The sequence below is a fragment of the Thunnus albacares genome, chromosome 15 (assembly GCF_914725855.1).
Source record: "Thunnus albacares chromosome 15, fThuAlb1.1, whole genome shotgun sequence".
In the NCBI taxonomy this organism is placed as follows: domain Eukaryota; kingdom Metazoa; phylum Chordata; class Actinopteri; order Scombriformes; family Scombridae; genus Thunnus; species Thunnus albacares.
The window spans coordinates 25,233,289-25,260,049 of NC_058120.1; the positions used below are offsets into that span (position 1 = coordinate 25,233,289).

The 26,761-nt window shown below is 38.4% G+C and overlaps 1 protein-coding gene across 8 annotated transcripts in view; it reads right to left on the reverse strand.

Moving 5' to 3' along the window:
* The window catches only part of slc4a11 (solute carrier family 4 member 11), a 126,204-nt gene extending 99,742 nt beyond the window's left edge, over nt 1-26,462 (reverse strand). For 2 of the 8 annotated variants that reach the window (XM_044374665.1, XM_044374662.1), the window contains exon 1: nt 26,052-26,462. In XM_044374665.1, the coding sequence (XP_044230600.1) occupies nt 26,052-26,112 (61 nt within the window). In that variant the 5' untranslated portion in view covers nt 26,113-26,462. Of the gene's footprint in view, nt 1-3,431; nt 3,606-11,719; nt 11,800-26,051 lie in introns of those variants that run through there. The other 6 variants (XM_044374667.1, XM_044374663.1, XM_044374666.1 and 3 more) reach the window with 5 other exon arrangements.
* Nucleotides 26,463-26,761: the final 299 nt, after the last annotated feature.

The window sequence follows — 26,761 nt, forward strand, 5'->3', positions numbered from 1 at the left end:
AAAGACGCTAATTATAAAACAAGATCAAAGACAGATACTGTATTTCAGTTATGTCATTTTAGTTAAGTAGTTTGGCCTGGATGATATGGTTAAAATGAATATTACTATTAATAACAATAACATTAATGTTAATAATTAGGGGTGCAACTAATCATTGTTTTCATCATCGATTAATCTCTATTTTCTCAATTAATCGATTAATCATTTAGTCTATGAATTTTCAGAAAAAAGAGAAAATCCTTATTATAATTTCCCAAAGCTCAAGGTTATTTATTCAAATATCTTGTCCAAAACCCAAAGATATTCACTTTCCTTTCATATATGACAAAGAAAAGCAGCAAATCTTCACATCTGAGAAGCAGAAACCGGTGAATTTTTGGTATTTTTGCTTGAAAAATGACAAACGATTCGATAATTATCAGAGTAGTTGCTGCATAATTTTCTGACAATCGATTTGATACTCGATTAATCAACTAACTGTTGCAGCTCTAAATAATATACATTGACATTATGAATTTTTCTGAAATTTACAAAAACATCACGATATGGCAAATTTACACAAAATAATCCACTTGATGACCAGCGCAAAAAACTTGTTTTTCATTGTTTTACATAACATCAGAGAGTAGTAATAGTTGTAGTTATCACACATGTAGAACAAAAATTCTGTAACATATTTTGTTAGCTTTCAGTTGAAAGTTACTTTGAATCATTAATTTGGACAACAGAACTTTATAAAATGATAACTATAATATTGCAGTTCACTGAACATCATAAACAACAAAACTACTCAATTAGTGTCAATCCCTAATTTGAATATTACTTTTATGTAATGTGATGAATCAAGATATCAGCCAAAGGGAAAAAATATAAAAGTTCATCCTCAACATCGCAGCTGTTATAATTTAGCCATTCTGTAAGTACGTTCTCATAAAGCATTGTTGATAGTGCCACAACAATTAATAGATTAATTGATTCGTCAACTGACAGAAAGATAAGTTTGATAAGTACTTATTCATTGAACTCGTTTATCAAGCAAAATTGCCAAACAATTGCTGGTTTCAGCTCCTCAAATGTTAGGTTGTGCTGCTTTTGTCTGATTTATATAATTGTAGATTGAACATCTTTGTGTTTTGGACTGACAAAACAAGCTGTCATCTTGGGCTCAGAGAACTTGTGATTAATGACAATTACTCTAAAAAATATTTGACAGATTAATCAATAATAAAAAAAACAACTGTTCTCAGGAGCAGCGTTTTGTTGATTCTGGGCATTTTGAGAACAAAACCTCTTTACTATAACAAACATAACAAAAAGGTAAATCACTCTACGCCTCAGCATTAAATCAGCAATTCACTGCAATATTATCACCTTGTGTAATTACATGTGTAAGTTCTCTGGTAATTTACAACTCCATAAAGTGAATCCCACATCTCCTGACCTCCTCCCACGGCTCCCAGCTGCTCCTTCACCTGTCGACAGGTTCCCACTGATAATGACACGATCTGGAAGATTACTCGCAATATGCTGCAATGAGGGGTCGGTAATGTTCCTGATGACAACACCAATAAAAAACATTTCCTGTAATCTGTATGGGCAGCTTCATTCGAGCCTTCTGATGGACAACATGTTCTTGTTATATGTGATGAGAGGTGCTACGCAGAAAAGCTCGCTCTGCCTTATTTGATAATCCAGACGGCAGTAAAGTGAGTTTGGAAAGCGGGGGGGAATCTAATCCTCTGGCAAAGTATTTGTTGAGTCGCTGGTGTTGATCAATAACACCATCCTGCATATAATATTTTGGTCATTTTCTTCTATTGGGCAGTAAAATCTTAATATGCATATCTAAATCCCAGGTCTAATTACATGACACAAAAAATTGAGAACGACTGTAATTAAATGGATTAGACATTACTGGATCAGACATTTCTCCTATCACTACCAACCCTGTTTTAAACCTCTGCCTCAACCTTTTCTGTAAGTGGTAACAAATCTTTTGAATACCTTCCTGCTCGCACAACCAAATTGTTCTGCTGCAAGGATCAAACATGCCCTCTTCGCTTCTAATCAGCTCCTAAGCAAATGAATGCAAATTACTCTTCAGAGGACGAGCCACAGCAGTGTCCATCACGCCCCGACACACACTCAGAGATGTAGTTAGTGTGCACAGTGCATGACGCTCACGCACAGACACACACACATACACATTCTCACACAACACACCAGAGCACGACTGAACTCTGAAAAACACATACACACAAAAATGCACACAAACACAAAGATATTCCCGCACGTTATCCCACACACTACAGTTGTGCACTCACACGCACACAGATACACACACGCTCAAATAATATTCTCGCACTCGCATTATCCCACAAAACGTCCTCATCTCACACACACACACACACACACACACACATACACACACAAACACACATACACACTCAGACGCAGTATCCCGCTCTGCCTTCCCAGACAAAATGAAAGTGAGGAGGCAGCCGCATCACACCTCCAAATGGGCTCTGGGTTCTCAGAGGACTTTCAGCGAGGGGAGAACTCGCTGCTCTCCTGTGGCTGTCACCAACACTAATCTGTCTGTCTTTCTCTATCTCTATTTCTCACACACACACACACACACACACACACATCTCTAGCCAGTACAAACACACACCAATGTATGAATGTACACATCTTTTTTTTCTCCCCGTTTCCTATGCACAGAAACATCTACAGACACACACATACAGTACACACAAATACATGTGCACGTTCACACAAATTGTTTCTTGTGCTGTGTAGATTTCTCTCCGTGTTGCGCTGTGTAGATTTCTCATGCATGCGCACATGCATGAGCCCTGTCAGTGCAACACATGAGAAAGTGCATTATAAGCCCAGGCTTCCTCTGCATTCCAGCTGTCCCTGCTCGACAGGTATACTGCCTTTCTCTAAGAGGGTTTGCAATGCAATCGTTTCTCAAGGTTCAGTTCCTGAACTGAAGAATTACGACGCAGGAACCTCTCCTGTCGCATACCAGACATAAACAAGAAAAAAATAAAGAAAAACGGCAAGCGCATACTCACACAAAAATGCACAAAAACATCTGCATTTCTAAGCATAACAAGGCTTCTAAAACCCCACCTCCCCTGAAAAAAAAAATTTAAAAACAGGATTTCTATCACAAACTGAACATTACCACAGTTCCAAGTACAAAGAAAGATCAAGCACAAAAAAAAAAAACACCAAGTATTTACAGTAGAACACATGCACACCCAAACATCTGCCGTGTCTGAGCGTGGAAGTAGAGGTGGGTTGCACATTTTGCACGGGGGGTTCTCAGGTTTCACTAGGTAGGGAACCCCAAGGTTCTCCCAGTGAACGCCGTGTCGTGCACAGCTCAGGAGCAGCTCTGAGAGCTTTGATCCACTTACCCGAAGGCACGAAATGAAGAACTTTGTTGGTCTCCATAGCTGAGCAAGTGGTGGCGAATGCACACTTCCTCTCTCCAACCACCTCCCCCCCAAGTCAACCCATCATGGTTGTGTTATCCTGTGCTGATGAGTGTGAGATCACCTCTGCTCCCTTGCTCTGCTCTGTTTCTGACTGCCTCTCAGACACATGCAGTGACTCAGCCCCACTCTGCCTGCCTACTCACGGTTTTGCCGCTGGGTCCTAGTGCCTTCACTTTTCCTCCTCTGCTCCTTTATCCCAGCCCACCACTCAGCAGCCTATGGCTGGCCAGCATGCAACAAGGCAAACCTCATGTCAAGACACACCTCCCCAACACACTTCTCTAAACACAGCAAACCCTACATGCAACATGTCCTCCTCTTGTCAGCCATATCTACTCACCTGGTCGCCATTATGCTTTGTTACAAGGCTTAAACTGACTAAACTAGTTTGACCATGAGTGTGAACTAATCTCTCTCCATGATCTCATTCGTATACGTTTGTACTTGTGCACTTATACTAGCTTGTGTCAGTTTACAAAAAAAAAACAAACAGAAACACAACCGAGCCCCAAACCAAGCCCGACAGCTGACAAAAAGTTTCGGTTCGCAAACTGCTCAAAAGATTAAAAGATTGAAATGACTCACTCTCTTTTTTTTTTTTTTTTTTACATCTCCCTTTCACTCACACACACACGTAGCTACAGACAGACTCTAGTGTGGTGTTCATAGTCTTGGTCTAGTCTGCTGCTAAAAGTTTTCAATAATTCAACATCATGATGAGAGAACTATTGAACGGCTATAAATATTAATACGTAAAAGACAGACTGTAGCTCTCTTCTAGTCATCAAACAATCACACACACACACACACAAACAAAAGCTATAAATCTGTAACCTCTGAAAAGACAAATTATAAAACACTCACATGGACAAACCAGCAAAAAATAAAGCTTACAAAATCAAAATATTGTTATTTTATTATTTTCTTGTCATGGTATGTTTGATTTTGAACTGATGATTGGACAAAAGAAGTTATATACAGATATCATTAGTTGATTAACAGCAAAAATAAACAGATTAATGGATAATTAAAACAGCTGTTAGTTTCAGCCCTGATCAAAACTAACAACCCTGCACTGATGCAAGAAGAAGATGACAAACATTTATTGCTGTTTATTGCATTACAGTCAAATAAAGTAAAGCAGAACAACATAAATCAAGAGTAAACTACATTCAGAACTGTTGCTAATTTCAGTTATTCATTTCCATGTTTCCAACTGGCATTATAGAGGGTAAAATATGGCAAAGAGCACAGACGAATCCATCATACCTAACTGAAGTGACAGTGACTGAGATCAGATTTGTGCTGACACTTCCGCATTAACTTGCCAAAATCTCCAGCCTCGCATAATGGCAGGTCCAGAACACAAACCGCTGCTGAGAGCGTGTGGTTTCAGCTTTCAAGTCCTGATTGAGTTCATTCATTGTGAGCTCATATCAGCCAAATACACAAATCCAATCAATTAATTGTGATTTGTACTAAGGACCACAAACTGCAAGGGTGATCCCATTATTAGGTTGAAATTCAAATACACAAACACACCTCCCTCTGGTCATTTCCATATTTTAAAAAGACATTTTAGAAAATCTACTGTTATTAGAAATGATCCTTTCTCAGTAATAAATATAAATTAAGTGAATGAGCAGTTTGCCCAAACATGGTAATAATCATCACATGCTGGACGACCATTTATCAAATGAGCTCACACAAAGATGTTTTGCACTGTCTGATATTTGCATCTGGTATGCAGTTATCCTTCCTATGACCCCTATCAGGCATTGTACTAGCAATTTACTGTAACTTCAGAGCAAAGTGATTTGACGTGAAAGGTTACATCCCTGGAAAACATTTAACAGGGCTCCCTAGGATGACCCACAGGCACTGAAATAAAGCCCTCTGATCATATATGCTGTTACCAAAGAGGCAGCATCACAAACTTCGACATCGTGATGTTCTACATGTTGACCCTGAGGCTTGTTAGGATTGTCATGACACAAGCATAATTTGGAAATTTCATGTTGGATTTAATAAATGTTGCATCACACAAAAGGAGAACACAGATGAGTAACTCAGAGGTAATACAATCAGAGGTACGATAACAGCTCTCCCCTTTCCTCTGAACTGTTCCCACATACAAACAATAATAAAAAAAAAACTACTATTATCCCTACCTACTGTTACAACAACAGTGTAGGTACTATTTGGTGTTTTCTTCAAACACAATCATGAAGTGCACCATAGTAAAGCACTATACATCTATAGTATTTTTGCTCTTACTACTAAGTGAGCCTAGTTTTTCTTCTTGCGAGTACCGTTACACCTACTTATCGTACCCTCATGTGATGCCTAGATCACAAGAGAGCGAAGATCCACCCAAGAAGCTAACTGGCTAACAGCACAGATCAACATAAACACCGGGATGTTCCGTTTCTCTGGGAAAAACCTGCTTGTCAACGGGCAGCAGAGCAGTGACTCTCTGCTGAGATGCCTGAAAGCAACCTGCAGCTCTGGAAGTCTGTTAAGCAATTTATTAGCACACTAACAAACTGTTAGCCTGCAGGCCTGAGCTAGCTCTTAGTTAATGTCAGCACAGACACAGATCTGTTTCATCCTGATATAATATATAAAATATATAGGGCTGAAACCTAACCCCAAACACCAGCAATGGTACAACTAATGAGAATTTGGTCAGACAAGAGTATATCTACCAACTAATCAAGCAACCGACCAGAAGGTGTCAACCCTACTGCCACTAAAACAATTAGTGCTTGTCACTTGTTGCTCTTCATCTTAGCAACTCACTCGTGCTGCTGATTCTTCTATCACTCCTCCTTTGCAATATCTAAAAGTTGCCGCACCTGACCATGTACTATAGTTAGGCCCATGTTCCTGATAAACTAACTCAAAATAAAAATAACTACTGTAAGTAGATTGAAATTGCATATTAATTTCTCTACTTCTCTCTACAACAGAGGCGTTTGCTGTCGTAGGATGCAGCTCTTATCGATGATCTACTGAAAAAGGGAGTCGAGCTTTGTTTCCAACACTCTGCGTGTTTTGCTGAAGCTGCTAAGCTCCACTGAATGATTTAAAGTTGGAATTTTCTAGGGGCGCCATTTGTTAAATAAATGAAAAGCAGAAAGGGAGCAAGAGCTGAATTTTTTAATGGGCGGAAAAAAATGTATGTATATTTATGTATCTGTGCTTAGTATTAATATCAAATAATATGAATGTTTATATTAAGTGCTACACAGTATTTACTAGTACTAGCCTACCAAAAAAAGTCCATATTGATTGCTTAAATAAAGCTTTCATGGGGGAAATCATGCACGATATTTACTACCATGTAACATTAACATTTTATTGATCATTAATGTGTCATTGTTGACACTGTTAATTTAAACTCTTTCCAGTTATTTAAAATGTCTAATATCTTTATTTGGCAAAAATGCTTGTATAGAGTTAGATTTGTAATGAGCAGTTTTGGTTGATTAATGATAATATAATATAAATCCAGCAGACACAGAGGCTACAGGATCAAAAAGTTAATTTCCCACCCTGATGTAAATGCTCTGTGAAAGGTCAGTCATTTGCATAAGCCTGCAAATATAACATCACTGTGTGTGGTATGGCCAGTGGGTCTGTTTTGCATAAGAACTGTTACACGCTTTGAGGGCAAATGCGTCACTGAGTGAGCCAGGGTGCATTCTCCCCGGAGGATAATTCAAGTGTTCTCACCCACCATCAACCTGCAACCTAGGTGTCATGGTGGACATACTCTAGTTAACACCAAGCGGCATGGTTACATTACAATACCATGTCTTGGTATATGTCAATAAAGAGCAGTGAGTAAGGAGAGTGTAGTAGTTGACGGACTGGAAAAACAAGTTGTCTGTGACATTATCAATGAAGCCTTGAGGTTGGATTTACACTTTCTTCCATTTTTCTCATTTACTGATGCCAAATAATTCAAATCTCATCAATATGGTGGATCATCAGTGCACCTAAGGTGGTGTCAAGTTAAGCACAATGTTAAAAAACAAAACAAAACAAACAACAACAACAGAAAAACCCCCATAACCATCTGTATGCGAAAAAATGCCATGAATAAAAAACAGTCTGTTAAGAACAAAGCTGTGGGGCGCATTCATGTAATCAGTAATCCTTGATTTTATTTGCTTCCTTTTTCATTTCCCTCAAAACGACATTCTCTGTTCTTAAATTTCTGTTTTCACATCAAATGTTTTTGCTTTCGGTCTTGACAGGTTAAAGTGGAGGATCCACTTGGTGCCTACAGGCCACCTAGCAAGTGACTGACAGAGGTCACTTGCTTGGTGTCATGTCAGACCTGCCCTACCAGTACTCCTGTTTTCACAATGGTTGCTGCTTGTAGTTGAAGAACTGCTATTGGCTAGTAAATTTAGGAAAGCATATGTGTTAAGAAGATGAGTCAATAACGTAAACTGAACTGAAACCCCTACTCCCAAAATGTTCACTTTACGTGTCAGCTTGTACGGTTCTACTCAGAGGGCCTGAATAACTGACTATGCAAGAACTTACATTTTCTTGTTTCTTGTTAACAAGATTTGTTTTTTCTTAATGTCCATGTAATTCCAACACATTATACATGTTGGAAAATAATTGCTGGAAACATGAAAAGACTGAACTATGTAGTACTAAACTGTGGAATTTGAGCATTTAACTGTTTTTCACCATTTCTGTGTTCAGGATTTTTTGGGCAGGCCTGAAATGATGGCTTAATGACGTAGAGGGGTTACTAGCACGACCGCTCCCCTACTATATAAACACTAGAGCGCACATACTCATAGTTACTACTATTTTTACACCGAGTAGTTTTACAAACATTCATCAGACAATTGGGATTCATGTTGGATAATCCACTGTTACTGGTGAATGGCGCCATTTTCAGTCAACGTGAGCTCTGAAGGAGTTATTTCAAACCCGGCTGAAGTGTCTGTTGAAGGGTGGAGCCACCAGCGGCTTCAGCTTCAGCACCAGGTGTTCGGCCGGAAGGACGGGTAGGGTCAATGGAGGCGGCGCCAGCAGCGACCGACACCAGCTGCAGCCCACGGCTTCAGCTTCAGCACCAGCTGTTTGTCTGGGAGATCTCCGGGCAGAGGAGGGGTATTTGACGGGCAGCACTTCACCAAAAAGCACGGCACGAGAGGTAGTTGCTCCAAGGATGATAGCCACATTGAAGCTACCAAGGACTTTTTGGCAGAGAAGTGAGTAACGTTAAGTGAACTGAACTCCATTGAAAAAAACGACAATTTAACATAACGATGATTTGTGATGGATCGCTTGTTAACTAGTCATTTAAGTTACATTTTTACTGAAATAAGTCCACATTTACCCACAAAATAGGTGCAAAATTAAACCGTGGCTCCTAACAATACTTTATTTTTAAAATATCATCCATGTTGCTTGTCTTACACCTACAAACAATGCCTATTTTTAATTGTGTATTTTTGTACAGGAGTTTGGTACAAGCATTGCTAACTCAGAGGCTGTTCAGTTGGTCCATGCTTTCAGTGCATTCAGCATACACACCCCCAGCGTTTCAGAGCAGAGAAGACTGCTTATTTTTCCACAATTTTGAAACCTAATTTTAAATACTTGGCATTTTTTTTAATCATTCAAATTTGGCTGGGTAGTGTGACAAACTAAGAACATATTTATTATTGCTTTACACGGAATTTAAGATGTGAGGCAACTTGTGTAACTGGTTTGCAGGCTGCAGATTCTCCACAGCTGTTAACTGTCCGGTAGCTTTTCTTTGCCTTCATCAGCGAGGTCACTGACAACATTACACGTGCAGGTATGTTTTATATCATTGATTATGCAGAACTTCTGCCACTGAAGAAAATAAAACTTTGTAGATGACACTACTAAAAAGGACAAGCCAACTGTGTCAGCCTCAAGTGTCTTAGTTAAGATGACTAGCTGATAGCATGGTGCTTAGCAAGACAGATTTTTGACTTGACACTGAGTGACCTGGCTTCTATAAATCTCGTTATGTCCTAACAAATCCCTAACATATTTAGTTTAACATAATAGAAGACGAAAAACAACATCAAATATTTACATTTGAGAAGCTTTTTAAGCATATTTGCTTAAAATATACTTAAATGATTCATCATGGAGGAGTGTTGGCAATCACTATCATAATATCACAAGCAGGGAGACAGAGTCATGTAAACAGAAATATTTAACTAATTTTGTACACTAGTTGTAGCTGACCTTGTGGCCAGAAAGAAGAATCCAGTACAGAGCTGCTGTTAAAAACAAAACAGCTTCCATGTTTGTACAACATTAGGCTTCCATTACCTTATCTAGTACTCTTCATTTCAATTACACCCAAACTTAGGGGAGATACAGCCTACTGGGTCATAGAGAGCATATACAAGTTGTGGCTCTAGATACTGGAGTTAGACCTTTTAGGCTTATTTTTGACTGTGGTCAATGCAATCAGTTGGGGCAGAACTGGAGGGCACAAGTGGCATCACAGAACCTGCCACAGCCATATGCTGTGTTCAACTGTCCCTCACACTGGACGCTTACTGTCTACTTACTTTAAGTCACTGTGGACTTAGAGCCAACACTGAAGGTTTAAATCCTAATTTTCATTTATTCACTACAGTATATGTGTTGTTTGTTTTGCCCTGTTTCTTCTTTTCCAATGCTTTTAACAATGTTTTGTGCTTAGGGACTGTACAGTAAGTGCTTTTTAGGCTGCTTCCCTGCCATGCATAACAACAAAGTTCCACCTGGCAGGCCCCATTTGTGCAACTGCAACATGCAGCGTCTTATTTGATCAACTGCCAGTCTTCTTTTGGTGCACACAAAAGATACAAAAAAATACTGTTGCCTTATTGTTTGATAACAGGAACGAGATTCTCATGAAGAACTTTGCCCTCACACAGTTACACATCACCTTGGGCTCTGGGTGCTTATTATTTTGTAAAGTGTGTAAAACATGTCCTACCTCAAAGCTACGCTGTCCACAAATATACATGGGGCAGGTGCTCTTGGCAAATAGTTTATATAATTTGTAGGGTTCAGGAATACCACAGTGCCCTGTTGTTATGCAGTTCAGCAGCGATTTGGACTGATGTCTGCCTTGTTTGGGTTAAGGTGATAGCCTAAAGCTTCGTGAGTCTATGTTAATAAAGTGCCAATTTCCAATAGTTTACTACATTCCTTAAATAGCAGCACCATGCCAAGCTTCAGAGGAAGTGCATGCCACACAACACAACAAAAGTAAGTGTTTTCCTTCCTTTGACCGATATAAAGTTCACATGGCCACATAAACGCAGAATTGATTAAATGCTAAAATTGTAGTGTTGCGTAGGTAGGTGTACAGTACGCAGTGCAGAGCAGCATGAGTTTGCATTTATTTCTTTTGACTCAGCTGGGTTCGTTTTTATTTATAATATATATTAATATAATAATGTTTAGCATGTATTATTTGTAATTTTATTGGATGAGTTTATATTATTTTGTCCAGACAGACACAGTATATATAGTATATATGTACTCTTATAGTCTGACAGAGGCTGCTGTCAGCCTCCCTCTCTCTCTAAAAGAAAATCCCAGTGTGCCTCAGACTCCAGCTGAAGGCTTGAAGCCAAGTCTGCTTCTTGTTTCTGCTCAGAGCGACACATCTAGTAAAAACTGTAGCTCGCTCTTGCCAGCTAATTGGCATCAAAAGGTAGTTCCATCACATGCCTGGAGTGGGAGGTCTCTGTGTGTAAAAAACAAAGATAAAATTCCAGTTTCAGATGATACTGTGTGCAAAGGGAGGCATCTGGAATGACCCTGCAGTTACTCTGTGGCTAGGCATCAGCGGGTGCTATGAGGCTGGAGGTGGGAATGGCCTCCAGGAAGCTTACAGCTTTGTGTGTGTGTGTTAGTGAGTGATGAATCACCACTTGTGAACTGCCTTAACCACTAAAAAGCAATAAGGTGCACCGAGAGAGTTTAGCAGTTAGGACCCCCGCCTCTGGAACCACATGTACCGCCCCGCTGGCCTGGGATTGAATCCTGCCAGAATCTTCTATATGGTGTGAGTGTCTCCCTCTCTCTCTCCCTCAGACCTCCTGCTGTTTTAATAAGAAAAAGCAAGAAAGCAAGAAAGCCACAAAAAATAAAGTGAGGGTTTATATGTGATAGGGTGTAACACTCACAAGGCCCATGGGGCATTTAAAAGTTTGACCTGCACTCAGGAGACTCAGTTACGTCAAGTCATTTCTGCGTTCCTTCATCACTAGAGAAGAAACACAGAACAAGCCATCTTAGACCTTACTAATCAACCATCAATCACAAAACATTGGCAATACTATAAGCAAACAAAATTAATCAGAGGAGATATATAATGCAGCAGAGGAAACAGAACAGCATGATAAAAAGGTACAAATAATGTGACCATTTTCCCAGGATTTCACTTGAATCATTCAGACCAACCCTACAGGAATGGATAGATACAAAATGCCTTTTTAAGACATCTTGATGAGATCTCACCTCAAAGTCAACACTCAACAATCATTGAGATGATCCAACAAGCTGCAGTGTGTACCTTTTCTAAGCAACGGAGCCGGAGCTTAACACTGACAGTCCCACAGTGCAAATAAAACTGTAGAGTGGGTCAACATACTGAGTGCTCTAAGCAGAAACCTGTCATGTGAGCTGGACAGCCTGAAGAGCAGAGGACTGAAAGATAAATCCTGTACAGTACATAATTATTATTATCCAATAGTTTGGATTATGATCAAATATCTGGAAAAGAAATGACATTACCATCAGCTGTAGCTGTACTTCAGTGTTGATAAGCAAAATGTTCACATGCTAACAAGCTAAACTAAAATGGTGACCATGCTAAACATTATTCCTTCTTAACATCAGGCAAGTTTGCATTGACATTATGAACCATGTTAGCATGCTGATGTAAGCGTTTATCTAAAAACACCACTGTGACTAAATACAGACTCGCACACCTGCTGGCATGGCTGTAGACTCAGATTTGTTTTCACACTAGACCTACAGGGTGAAACAATTTCCCTCTACAGTCTATGTCAAAATAAAAAAAACAAAAATCCTGAGCAGTAAGTTATCAGTTAGGAGAGCATAGTCCTTTCTGTAAATATACACTAGTAAACAAGAATGTAACATCAGCTACCTATTCTAAAAAACACGATATACAGCCATTATGAATATATGCTTGCAGAAATGATGTGATTTAACTGATTTGTAGTCTAGTATTGTACAGGACTGTGCTGCTGCTGTGTATGTGGTGTCCTTTTGTCCTTGTGCCAGATGCCAGGATGTGGTGTACAACTCATTAGGATGCCAACGCGTCTCTGCACCAGCGTTAAGATTTTTCACTTGGTGATTTTAAAGCCTGACGACCCTGTTTTGATAAGCCACGGGACTCCTAAGGTAGCTGTGTCTGCAGCAGTGTAGGAATAAGGGTAATACAGCATAGCAAGTAATGGTGCACAAACAGCGACAGCTATTGCCTCAATGAGTCATCAATCAGTGAGGGAATCCTGCTCCCACCTTTTGACTGGGAACAACCTTCATTAGCAGCCAAGTGTGTGTGTCTACTGTATATGTGCGTGCATGTATTTTAACTACACCTCAGTGTCTGCATGTGTAGGCATCTATCTTGTCTTTCTGTCGATGTGTAGGCGTCTATTTTGTCTTTCTGTTTTATGTGTGTGTCTGTAAGCCTGTGTGCCTGTCAGTTTTTTTTTTACATGTGCATGTGTGTGCATGTGCATGTGTGTATGCGTGCACGCAATGGGGGAGGTCTGTTTTTTTTGTTTTTTTTCCCCGTCAGCGTCGTCTTTGTTGTTGTTGTTGTTGTTTATGCTGTACGCTGGCACAGGAAGAGAGCGGCACAGTGATAATCATAATAACACTCGGGAATAAAAGGAGGGAAGAGAGATGAAGGAAACAGGAGGAGGAGGAGATGAGGAAGATGATGAAGAGGAGGAGAAGGGGGTAGAGAAGGAGGATGAGGGGAGCAGCTGGTTTTGTTACTCTGGTGCCCACACACATCACTGCAGGAGCTATCAGAATGTAGCCTCCCGCAATTCCCTCTGTATGGGTGGGGGTGTGTGTGTGTGTGTGTGTGTGTGTGTGTGTGTGTAACAGCGTTCAGTACCAAGCTGTAAGTATTGCCAAGGGGATGAGGGCATATTTCAGGTCACAAACTAGCTACAGATTTAATTTGGAGAAGAACAACTTGATTATGTTCTCTCAGGCAAAAACGTCTCAGGGAAATGTAACTGGGATGACACACAGGTGAACACACATATCAGCGCAGGGATGTAATTACACACGCAATTCAACATCCAGTGCTGTGTGCATGTTTGGTAGACCTTTTATCCACGTATACTTTCACATCGGCGGTTTAGTATGAATCTGAGAGCAGTTTACTTAAAAACTGTGGTAATATGGACTCTATTTCTGAACCTGGGTGCGGACCAAAACTTCACTGGTACAGGAAGAAAATTCTCCTGCTTGTGTCACGATATCATCATTAGTGACACAAGAAAATTAAAGCTTGAAATGTTTCACTGACAAATGAGCAGAGAATAAAATTCAAGGCTGACTTGATAACATTTTTTTCCTTTTAGGGTTGTGAAAGAGAAGTGCTTGTTTTTCACCTCATTAAAGGTGCATAAGGGTGGTTGTGCTCTCTGTGGTTGTGTTGTATAATTTGTTGTGTTCTTGTAATTCGTATGAAAGAAAACTAGCAGGGTGAGTGGGAGGGCAAACAACTCAACTGTGGTCCAGGCTCAAACAAACAAATCCAGTATTACCAGAATTTTTATAAGAGTAAAATGTCATTTTCTTTGATAGTTGATATTTCATTTTATTTGAAACCAACTACAGTTATTTTCATTATTGATTAATCTGTCGAATCTCGATTAATCTTTTGGTCTATAAAAGCCCAAGGTGACGTCCTCAAATGTCTTCTTTTGCCCTGAACAACAGTCCATAACCAAAAGATATTTAGTTTACAATCATAGAAGACTATTTTTTTTAAAAAAATTGAGAACCTACAGTCAAAGAATTTGGAATTAATTTCTTGAAAAATGACTCAAAACGATTGGTGATTCATTTTCAGTTGATCGGCTAATTGATTGCCAGTCTATTTGAAACATCATAAATAATAATTACTTCATAAGATGCTCCAACCTTTAAAGAAAATACTAAACTGTGAATTTCATGATTTAAAGCTGGAGTGCAGGACTTTTGTCTCCCCCTTCTGGCAGTGAGAGTAATTACAAAAACACTGTCGACACGTGCTTATGTCATAGGCTCAGCCGTAGCCTACTGCGTTGCTACTGTTACAACTATAAAACGGTGGTGCAATGTTTCCCTTATAATTATACAGGTCTGGCGGGCTGCCAGGCCAACGAGGACCCCCACCAGGTCAAAAAAAGATTTTTTTGATGCCAAAAATAACGCCAAATATCCATTCATTCGGATATCAATAGCATTTAAGCAAGAGAGCGAGCAGCAGAAAAGTGACAGTGAATGCGAGCGGAGCAGAGGCAAAGATTAGCAGTAAGTTGTCAATGTGGTAGTAAATATACAGTACAGGCTACAGTGTGTCAGTTAATAAATGCTGCAGCTTCTCAAGACAAAGAAAGTCACGTATATTGTTTCCCCAACTGCTGGAAAAGTGAAGGGGGAAGCTCCAAAGTTAGCAACAATGGGTTAGCCAAACCTGATGATGCTAAAAGGAGAACAGAGAAATGTGTGGCCGCTGAGTCTCCTGAGTTTTGCTCAGTGCATCCAGAAAACAGTTTAACCCCCCCCCCCCCCAACAGTTTTGTATTTTATGTTTTTGGAAGTTCGGTGACAGCGTTCCTGCTGACAGATGTGCTCTTTGACCTTCTATTGTCCTGAAGTCGGCTGGTTCAGTGCAGCAACACACACACACACTCAGAAAACAGGAAGCATGCTCAGACTGAAGCTCACTTTCACAAACAATTTGGTCAAAGACAGAATCATTATTGGCAACTTCCTATCATCCTGTTTTTGTTGCTACTGAACACAAATGAACTTTACTGATAGCTTTAACCTAACTTTAATTGTAGTCTTGACCTGGCTGCCTCAAAGAGAAACAATGCTTTCTAATGTCTTTTGATTATCATTCAGCCTGATTAATCTATTGGCAATCCTTTACAAACCAGAACCAGCACACAGTCCATACTGACTGGCAAGCAGAACGTAGCATAAAAGTATATTCAGTACAAATCTTTCAGCCTCTCAAGCTGTTACAGTCTATTAATTAACATCCTTCCTTCTTAAAATGTTTTTTATCTCACAGCTTTTTCTTAACTGATGGAATCTCTTATTGTTTTTAATTACATCTCTTATGTTTTGGATATTATTTACTTCTTATTCTTTGTTTTTACTGTAACTTGTTAAGTAATGTTTAAGGTTAAGGTATTATTATTATTATTATTATTACTACATAACCTAACCAAACATGGGTCCATTCTTTTTTCCCCTTTATTTACTGTAAACATGTCATTTTTGTAATGTTAAACATAAATTATCCACCACAAATCCACAAGAAAACAGAGAAGGAAAAAAAAGGTATTATTTAACTCTGTCTGTCCTACAAACACATTTCAGTCATCACTCCAACACCTACCCGCTGCAGACTACCACTCACTCCAACAGTCCCAGCACAGTTGCTGTACTAGCACCAGAGTGGTTATATCTCATCACAAACTACATGTGTGTTTTGTTTGGCAGCCAAATAATGGATGCCAAGGTTGCCTAGAGTTTGACAGAATCAATCCTCGCATGTGTCCAATAACAGCCATGTGCCCCTGCAAAGTGCAACACTTGCTCGCTCAAAGGCATGTGACTGTTGTCTATTGACTTTCCCTGTCTAATTCTTGGCAGAGCCTCTCAGATTTGAACCAGCAACCCTCTGGTCACAAACACACCTCCTCAACCTCGAGGCTACGACTGCCCCAATAAATATTCCTCATAATGTCCAAATAAAAATGTGATAAGGATGATCTTTATCATTGCCCGAGGGGAGATAAAGTCAGCAGCAGAGAAAAAGGTAATAAATGACAAATAAAATCTGACATTACAGGATGAATGTCTCTTTGATGCAAATGCAAGGTTTCTCCATAATTGATAAAGTAGAATTTGCAGATTGTTTGCCAGTGAGTGATATAAAGCCTACAGATTTACAGACGTGATCAATAATTCTCAGGCCTGTGCAGACAAAATGCACAGTAACCGTATGTGTTGATAACTACGGACAGATTAATATATGGATACCAGTTATATAACATAATTCTATTTATGCAAATGAAGACTAAATCATCCCAGTGACAAGGGATTTCTGAGCAAAAGATCTTGAATAACATAAGACCACTCAACAGGACAAATTATGTTGTCCATTGACACAGAGACACATACACACTGCCCTCTGCTGGAAACTACAGATGCTAAAAACAGGAACACTACTGTGGGTTTATCTTTTCTATTCTGTTTGTTTTATGGTTCCATTTTTAGAAAAATGCCTTCAGCAGAGTAGTAAGATTTTGTTCTACATCTTTTCAAATATTAAGTATAGTGTACAACATAAAGAAACACAGACAGGTGACTTCAATCTCAATGGAGCTTTGACTAATCTTGGATCGGTCAGATACAAAAATTTGCAGAGCATAGAAGTGGCATTACATTGAAGATAGTGGCCATGTCCTTTGACATCCAGCTTCCCTTACATATTTTCCCCCTGCAGTGTGGCACGCTGGTCTGATGGCCTCTACACACACATGCACACCCTCTACAGGAAATGTTTGTTGTCTTTACATTTCCAAAAGCCCTTATGGGGAAGCAATGCTGACACAGACACTTTTAACTTTCAAGTGAGCGAGTGAAATGGTCAAATCAGCAACGTGGATCATCGTGCCCCCGCTGCCCTCACTGTAAATCACAATCTCTTACAAGAGCACCTGGATAAAATACTAATTTAACATTCATGATGGTGGTGTCTGCTTCTGTCTGCTGAGTTTATGTGTTTGAATTCACATTTAATTAATTTAACATTAATCAGTTGGCCAATTAATCAGGCCAATATCTGGCATTTTGAGATAATCGGCAGGTCAAAACCTTGTATATGGCTGGAATGTGAGGGCTTTTAATTTGAAACGGACACAGAAGCGGCGACTTTCGGCCAACCAATGATGTACCTTCACTCAGTCACATGGCAATTGGCTGACCAATGGCGCACCTTCATCACACGGTCAGTCAGGGACGTTGGCGTTTATAGGGCTGGCCCTCCTGACACATCTGCAGGCAGCCTTGTTGGTGTGGCTGCTGTGGAATGATGTTGTTGACCCCCTGCATCAAGTTCGCCACTCCGCGGGCAGATGTTGTGTTAAATAAATGTTCACTGGGACGAAACATAAAGAAATGCTGCTGGGTGCTACTGTGTGCACTAACATTGTTTATTTATTTATGTAATTTTACAAATTTTCAAGATGTTGCTATCTGATGATAAATGCGGTTGTTAAGTGCTCTAAAACTTTATTTTTCATATTTCATTGTTTTTCATTTATTGGTGTTTTTCTTTTTTTCTAGTCAAACAGTGCACTACTTGAGTCATGACAATATTAATTTGAACAAAAACTGTGTAACAGCCTTGTGGACAGCAGCAATTGTTGGGTTGGTTCATATTTCACTTTATCCATAATAAAATGTCAAAATTATTGTAGATTAATAGTCATGGTAAATCCAATAATACTGTATGTGGTACTTACTTTATCTGATGTGTGCTTAAATAATTAATTTTGAAATCACTACCCATCTCTTTTGTGGAAAATTATAATTTCCTGATGTTCGTCATTCAGAATCCAGTCTACAGAAATGTTTCATTTTATCAGCCAAGACTAAAGGCTGCTACTTTGTGCTATTAATATTTCTGCATGAGTGCATGTCACTATTATCAAAATAGATTAAGCCATCTCATTTTGAAAAGAAGCCTCTCTCTTTGCTTGTGCAGACCTGCTTTTGAGAGAAAAAAAAAAAAAAAGGTCTCTCTGCTGAATGCTTTAAAATTCTGTGCACCTACAGAACACATTAAACCACTGCAATAAACTGCGAAGGGCACCTTGTTGTATTGTGCTCCAAGCAGGAAGACAGCAAAGACACAGTTAGTGGACAAACACAGGGTGGGATTTCCTCTCCTCCTGACTGACTCCTGCCTTACATTGTCCGTTTTCAGATGCTGGCCAAGTGCAGCTTGCCAAGGAGAATAACAAAATGCGTCTGTCATGAAACCGCACACAAACAAACACGCACGCACAGACATATTCAAACAAAATGCATGCAGTCCCGCTCACGCACACACTCTGGATATGGTCCCAAATGATTTAGCACTGCACCGGTATCATTAACTTATGTTTCCCTCGTGATTATTTATACATTCATTCTTACTATTTTTACACTTATGACTCACTCAAGTCTGTGGAAAAAAAAAAGGTGGAATGTATGTGTCTGGAAAAACGTCTGACAATGCTGCCTTACAGTAAGCACCAATAAATATTAAAAATAAATCCAAGTTCCTGCAATATTCTCCCAAATTATTGTTACAGGACCCCCTAGGAAGGGTAGAGATTTGCTGATCAATAGACTAGGTTTAACAGGGCTAAATTAGATTAAAAAAATAAGTTTCTTAAGTGTCTAAGTTGCATATTATAGTTGTTTCAAAACATTTAATTGACTAAATCTCAATGTAAAGCTTGACAGTAGGTCCTAGCTTCTGTCAGGTTCCTAAATAAAGCTCAGATTTAACCTATGCTTGATGTTGGCCTGCAAATATCCAAATCAAGAGCAAAATAAGTCAATCTTACAATATGAAATACATTTTCAGAGAGAATCCACATATTTAACCCGGAGTCTCACGACAGTTTAATCAGTGTGTGTAAACTAGCAAGAAATCATAGTGAAGTGTATCGTCACTGGGATGTACAATTTTCAACTTTTCCTTGAAGAATCAATGGACGTCTGCCTTTGTGGAACAAGAGGTAGAGATCATTTAAATTACATTTTTGTACACAGGTTTGCACAAAAATATTTTTCTATCAACAAACTCACTGTTCATTAAGCAGCTGATTTTCTTTTATCCTGGTGACATCATAAATTTAAGGGTAATTTCTCCTGTTGCAATAGACTGGTGCCTGATTTTCTTTATGAAAAAGTTGACAATCCCTTTTAAGGCCAAGGTGACCTGAGTTGTCACCTCGTGATACTTGCTCTTCAGATCATTTATGTCTATGTCCTATGTACTGCAGTACATCAACCAAGACAAATACTTGTACTGAATTAGACACACTTGGATGAACAGAACAATAGGTTTGTATGATACTGCCAAATAATTTCATAATAATTTAACTGAATATGCAGTTATAATATAGAGAAAATGGCAGTACAGTATACAGACAAATGTGTCAAAACAAACATGCATGAGGTGATATTCCTACATTATCAAATGACTGCAATGTGAAAATTCAGCTGTGAACCCAGTGAAAATTAACACCTAATTCCACAGCTTTGTGCAGCTGTTAGCCTCTTTTAGCTCACTGTTACACACAGACTTTATGGTTAAGTCACACCACTCTTGATAATCCCCCAATATAAAAACAATTGTTTGTAGTTTCCAGAAAGAAAGCTCAGACGAAATGTGTGTATGCTACCTGGCTGGTATGAAAGAGGAGCATCTTGCAAACCAAAGGCCAATTCATGCTTTCCGCGTCTGCATGGCTGCGAGGGTGCACGCTGGTGTGCGTGACATAAATAAAGAGCCAGATATTGTTCTCAGGAGTCGGTGGATACCAGCAGACTGAATACTGGATTTAACACAAGACTCCAATAGGATACCGTCGCTCTTTTTCTGCTGGATGTCTAGGTGGGCAAAACATTATCCACAACAAATTAATAATCTAATATTATATTATATCTGTGTTTCTGTGAATTTGTTTTAATCCCTTGAGGTCAAAAATGACTTAATGTAGCTTTACGACAAGTTTGTTTTGGCTTAAAATTAAGTTTAAAAAAATATTAATATGAAAACAACATCGTTTTAGATGTCTAGGTTTCATATAAATTCTGTTTGTTTGGTTATCTTTTGTTCGTCTAACTCTGCAGTAATTTATAAGCCAGAAATTGGATAGCCATTATGCTAATAAAATAACAGGTTACAAATGTTGCAAAAAGTATGAGTGAAGTAAATCCTATTGTATTTTAGTCTGATGTTAGCGGTTGCTGTAGCTAGAAAAAAGTGATTCATTTCATTAAGGTGATTCATTGTTTAGGTCCTTTATCAAGTATAAATGCCAAATATTTGTTCATAACAGCTTTAAATGTGAGCTGATGCTGGCTCTTCTTTGTTTTCATTTCATTGTAAACTGATTACATTTTCATTTCTGGACTCAGACAGCAAAACAATTCATTGACATGACTTAGAGCTTTGATAAACTGTAATGAGGATTTATCATTATTTTGGACAATTTATAGACTAAAGTAGATTAATGAGCTGAGAAATAATAAAGATGAAACAAGAATGAAAAAGTACCCAGATGTTTTACATTTTACGTAAGTCCTTATACTGTACCATGTTTTTCTATTAAGCCAATACCAGTTTAACACAAACAAACGGTTGTACTTATTCAACTTGGCAAGTAAAGTGCTTCAAAAAGGTGACTGAAGGAGCTGGAAGTGAAGTAACTGTCCACAGTCGCTGTATCGGAGCTGATTGATTAATGGCTTTACCAGTAGCTACTTGATTTCACTGCAGTCCTGCCAGACAGCAGTTAATGAATGACACTTAACAAACAATTAACACTGTGAACCAAATTCCCATGCGTCCATGAACACACCACTGACACTGCTGTTTAAGGCTGACAGAGGAGGCAGAGAAGGGGAGGTCCTGGGGCCTGTTTCACAAATGATTTGTCACTCACAAATAAGTAAATTTGCAATTCCTAGAGTCCTCTCGCATGCACATGCAAGTATGGTGCTTCTTCTGATTAGTGTTGAAATGAACATGACCCGAGATGATCTCAAGTTGCAAGTCGCTGCTCGCGAATTGCAAATTTGGTGAAACATGTCCCTGGTAGACAGTACAGCAAAACACTGTAGATGTACTCTGAACATTTTTACATAATATTTGCTCCCAAAAAAACAAACAAAAAACAAACAAATTATTAAAATATGAATATATTGGAAGACCTAGGGTTAGCTACTGACTAATACCCAATTGTGATTTCTGGCTGGATAGAAAAATACTTTTGGACAGATACATTATTTTATTTTTAAAGTAGATTTTGTGAATCTTTATTATCTTAGTTTGGAATAGAAGGTCCTCTTTAACTCAGTGGATTGTGCAGACTGCTAATATTGGCTTAAAAAGTTCAACTAACAATGTATCATTAAAAATAATGGTAAAGGCTGTCTGATTTATTGTGTAATTGATCAAAATTACTAGCACATTACCTCTAATGTTGGCAGATTCCAAACAACTGTGTAGTGTAAATAAATGTATTCAACCATGTATAAAGTCATACCCTTTATACAGAGGACACTATAACTTTAATAATATCTCTTGCTCTATTAGGTATCTGCAGGCATTGTTGCAAGTTAATGAACTTCTTTATGGCAATACTGGATTTGCAGGATTATTGCATCAATGTGATGAAGTACCTTTATTTTTCATTGACAAACTCACTGAATTAGCCATAAATTGATGATTCCCATTTGGTTATTTTATCCAGAGAAAATTCCAGAGAAAAATCCTATCACAGAGGTTTTTCTTCTATAGTTGAAACACTGACTATTTGCCCTTTTTTTCACATATTCAGAAGTCAGAGTATCTGCACACAAGTCAGGTCTTTGTACCAGAAGAACTGATAAAAAATGGAAAATACAAGTATTTATATACAGTATACACTGTAATAATTGTTAGATTTTAAAATACTGTACAGTTGTGCATCCTGTACAGAATATCAGCTGTCACCGAATTCAATTTAAAAATATAAATCAACCATAAAACACCTATATAGTCTGACCCTACATGGTTTTTCTTAACGTGTAAAGTACAGTACTAACAGGGTGTATTCCCCGAGTAGGTCAACATGGCGTTAACAGCGTCAGAGATAGAGGCTTGACTCTCACTGGAACAAAACAACATGTATGCACTCTCAAGTCCACGAGGAGCTCAGGATGAAAGTGCCAGCCAAATGGCACATAAAAAAAAAGAGCTAATCCTAGTTCAGACAGGCAGTTACACAATACACACTGAATGATGTGAGGGAAAAAAGTGCTTGTTGGAGGAAATTCAAAGTCACAGGTAAACAGAATTCTTTTAAACAAGGCTGTGAACTTTGCAAGTATTCAGCACTATAAAGCTTAAGACTCAGTTCTACAAAAGACCAATTAAAATTACAAGATAAGGCAAAGGAAGGTTCATAAGGTTAATACTTTGTCTTTCTATGAACTGTTTCTATACAAGCATGATGTACGAAATGAGTAGAAAAAGACAAAAAAGACTTAAGTATGAAGGAAAAGTCTTCTCCTGTGATTCCCCCCCTCCCCAAATCCTGTTTCTGATCATTTACATTTTTACATTTCTTCACTTTCATGCTTATTAGATTACTACTACACTGTACATCTATTACATCATAAATGTTGCATCAGCGCTACATCACAAGTCACAATGTCCTTCTGCTCAGGGATATTTGGAACTGCACTAATGCTTTTGAACATATTTACACTATTTTTTCTGTAGTAGGGCAACAACAACTAAGGATTATAGGATTGATTAAGCTGTAAATTTGATTTATCAAATATTTGTTCGGTCAATAAAATGTGAGTACATTGTGAAAAATCCTGATCACAGTTTCCTAGAGCCCAAAGTTACATATTTAAACTGCTTGTTTTGTCTGACCAACAGTCAATAAATCCAAGGATATTAAATTCATCATGTAAGACAAAGCAAAGCAGCAAATCCTCACATTTGAGAAGCTGCAACCAGCAAATGTTTGACATTTTTCACTTGAAAACTGATTATCAGAACAGTATATTAATTTTTCGTCAATGGACTTAAAATGGACCTAAAGATTATCGTTTGGTACTTTTACTTTTTACTTTGTTTTTTCTGATTTTCTGTACCTACCTCTTTGACCCGTTTCTTGTAAAAGCTCTGATCCCTGAATTGTATCTTATCTTCCATCATCTCTCTACTAATTTAACTAAACTGTCATAAATACAGTATTTTTGTTGCTGTATCTGTATCTTGGCCATTGCAGTGAAATCTAGGAGGTAAAGCATTTTCTCCAGTTGCATGTAGCACTGCAGCAAAAATGCCTGGGTTCTCAAAATGAGGATTTTTTTGTCTTCTGTGAAGATAAACTGTATCTCTTTGGGTTTTGGACTAATGGTCGGACCAAACAAGACATGTGAATGCATCAACTTGGGCTGTGGGAAAATATGATGGGCATTTTTCACTGTTCTCTGACATTTCATAGACAAAACGACTACTGGAATTGATTCATCACAAAAGAATCTTACCAGATTAATCTATGATGAAAATAGTTGCAGCCCTAGTTGCATGTTCTCTGTAAATACGCTGTAAGACCCAGAACAATGTTGGAAAGCATGAAGCTTTCAAGATGCCACATTTCACTGTTTGTTCAATTTAAAGCTGCTTGTTTACATGTGTGTTGGCACTGATGACACTGTTTATTCTGCTTGTATGCTCAACATTTTTCTTCTATCCATATATAATTAGTTCTGATGTATTCCTCGCAAAATGCCAAATACCATGGCATGTCTTGGGATGCAATATTTTAAGACTTATATGTGAATCCACTACAGGGTATGCAAGACAGAACATTTTATTTTGTATTTTGTCTCTCTAATCTAATATCTGAGACAGTGCTAGGGCTGCAACTACAGTTGTTTTCATTATTGATTAATCTGATCATTTTCTTGATTATTTGATTAGTTGTTTGGTTGATAAAATGTCAAAATATTGTGGAAAAATATCAATCACACCCAAGGTGACGTTCTCAAATGTCTTGTTTTGTCCCGACCAACATCTACAACCCAAAGATATTCAGTTTACTGTCACAGAAGCCTGAAGAAACCAGAAAAGAGAAACTGAACCCAGAGAATTTGGACATTTGGACATTTCTTCTTCAATGATGATCAAAATAATTAACGATTAAATTTCTGTCAATAGACTATTCTCATAACTGACTAATCATTGCAAACCTACATAGTTTCCAAACGCCCAAAATGCAACCTAAATTCTCTTGTTTTGCTCCGACCAACGATTCACAACCCAAAAATATGCAGTTTACTATCACAGAGGACAAAAGAAACCAGAAAAAAACCCACATTTAAGAGGCTCAAACCAAGATTTCTAGGTTTTGTTCTTGAAGATCCCCTCCAGACATGTTTTAAGATTTATAAAAAATACTCTGTTTTGATGAATAATTTGTGTCTAATATTGTTTTTCCACAAAAAAGTTCAGTTAACTAGTTAAAAATTCTGAAAATTGCATCTTCTTCTCCCTTATTAAAAAAATACACAATCTATGACTGTGCAAATATATTTTAGTATAGTTTATAGGATACAGTTTAACTGCTGGACACAAGATGCCTCCTACTTCACTGAGAAGTTTCCATTATCATACTGGTCTGGACCACGATTGGCTCCAAACTACCTGTGATGTCACAGATCATGCAGGTAGGTACGCACCTTAAGGTCAGAGCACAGAGAAACTTTCCCCCCTTCAGCAGATCAATGTGAAAACAGCCTTCTAGTGTCAAAACCTGCACATATATCATTCTGCACAGTGAAGCTATAACGTCTAAGTCAAGTAACAAGATAGAAAAAACACATTTTTAAGTGGAGGGGGACTTTAAAAAATCACTCAAAACGATTAATCAATTATCAAAACAGTTGCCAGTTACTTTTCTCTCATAGTAAACTCTGAATTCTCAGGTTTGTATTGTGCAGCTGGTGTCCTATGCCCACTTTAAATACTAAATTACTGTAACAGCTGACAAATAGTAACCAGTCAAAACTACATGATGGAGGCTGTTACTCAGGGATGAAGTCTTGTTCCCACACTGTCTAATTTTCCTTTTAAGTAAATTAGCCCTCCTGTGGTGCAGTTTGTGTGTCCCATTTAATTAAGGAGTCTGTCTCTTTTCTCTCCATTTCTCTCCATCACACACAGGCTGCAGTTTAACAAGCTAACACTGTAAGTTAGCAACTGTCAACTCTTAGCTAACACACCTCTTGTTGTGGATGACAAGTAGCTAGTCAGCAACTTAAGAGTAGTTTGCATTACTAAATTATTTTAGACGGAGTTGAGAAAACGAAAAAGAAAATACATACCTGTCACGGCTGTATACTTGTGCAAGAAAAACCGTTAGCAGGCAGTTATAAAATGCATCTTACCTCCAGTAAATCGATTCACCGACAAGCCGGTCACCTCTCCATCGTCCTTAACGGTTTTCATACTGTTCCCGGTTTCCAAATAACGTCGAAATATCTTCTCTCACCGGGTTTTCCGTTTTCTTTTTTTGGTCCGAAAGTACAAAAAGACGTGTGTCGACTTAGTTTTTTTCAGTGGCTACATTTAAAAAAAAAAAAAAAAAAAAAAAAAGTAACGACGGTGTCATGAAGCAATCAACGGTCATCACCAGGTGTGGATGACAGCACGCGCCCGCCGAGCGCCTGAACCAGCAACGACCCCGCCCACCGCTGCAGGCGCGAGACAGCTCGGTTCATTTGTTGGGACTGTCACAGATGATCCGACATGACAACGACAAGAGAAGCTCAGCTAGTAGTTATTAGTTTCATGTCCGAGAGAGAGAGAAACGCTGCATCTGAGCAGGTGTTACACCGTGTTTGGTCACCCATCAGATTATGTGACCTGCAGTGTAGGAAGTACTCACTGTACTGCATTTAAAACCCTACTTACAGTATTGAAGTAAAAGTATTAATCACTTAAGTAAATTTAGCTGGTAAAACCTCTATACTTTTACTTAAGTAGGATTTTAAATGTAGGATTTTTCTTGTAATGAAGTATTTTTACATTTTGGTATTGATACTTTTACTTAAGTAAAGGATCTGAGTACTACTACTTCCAACACTGCAGGTCACAG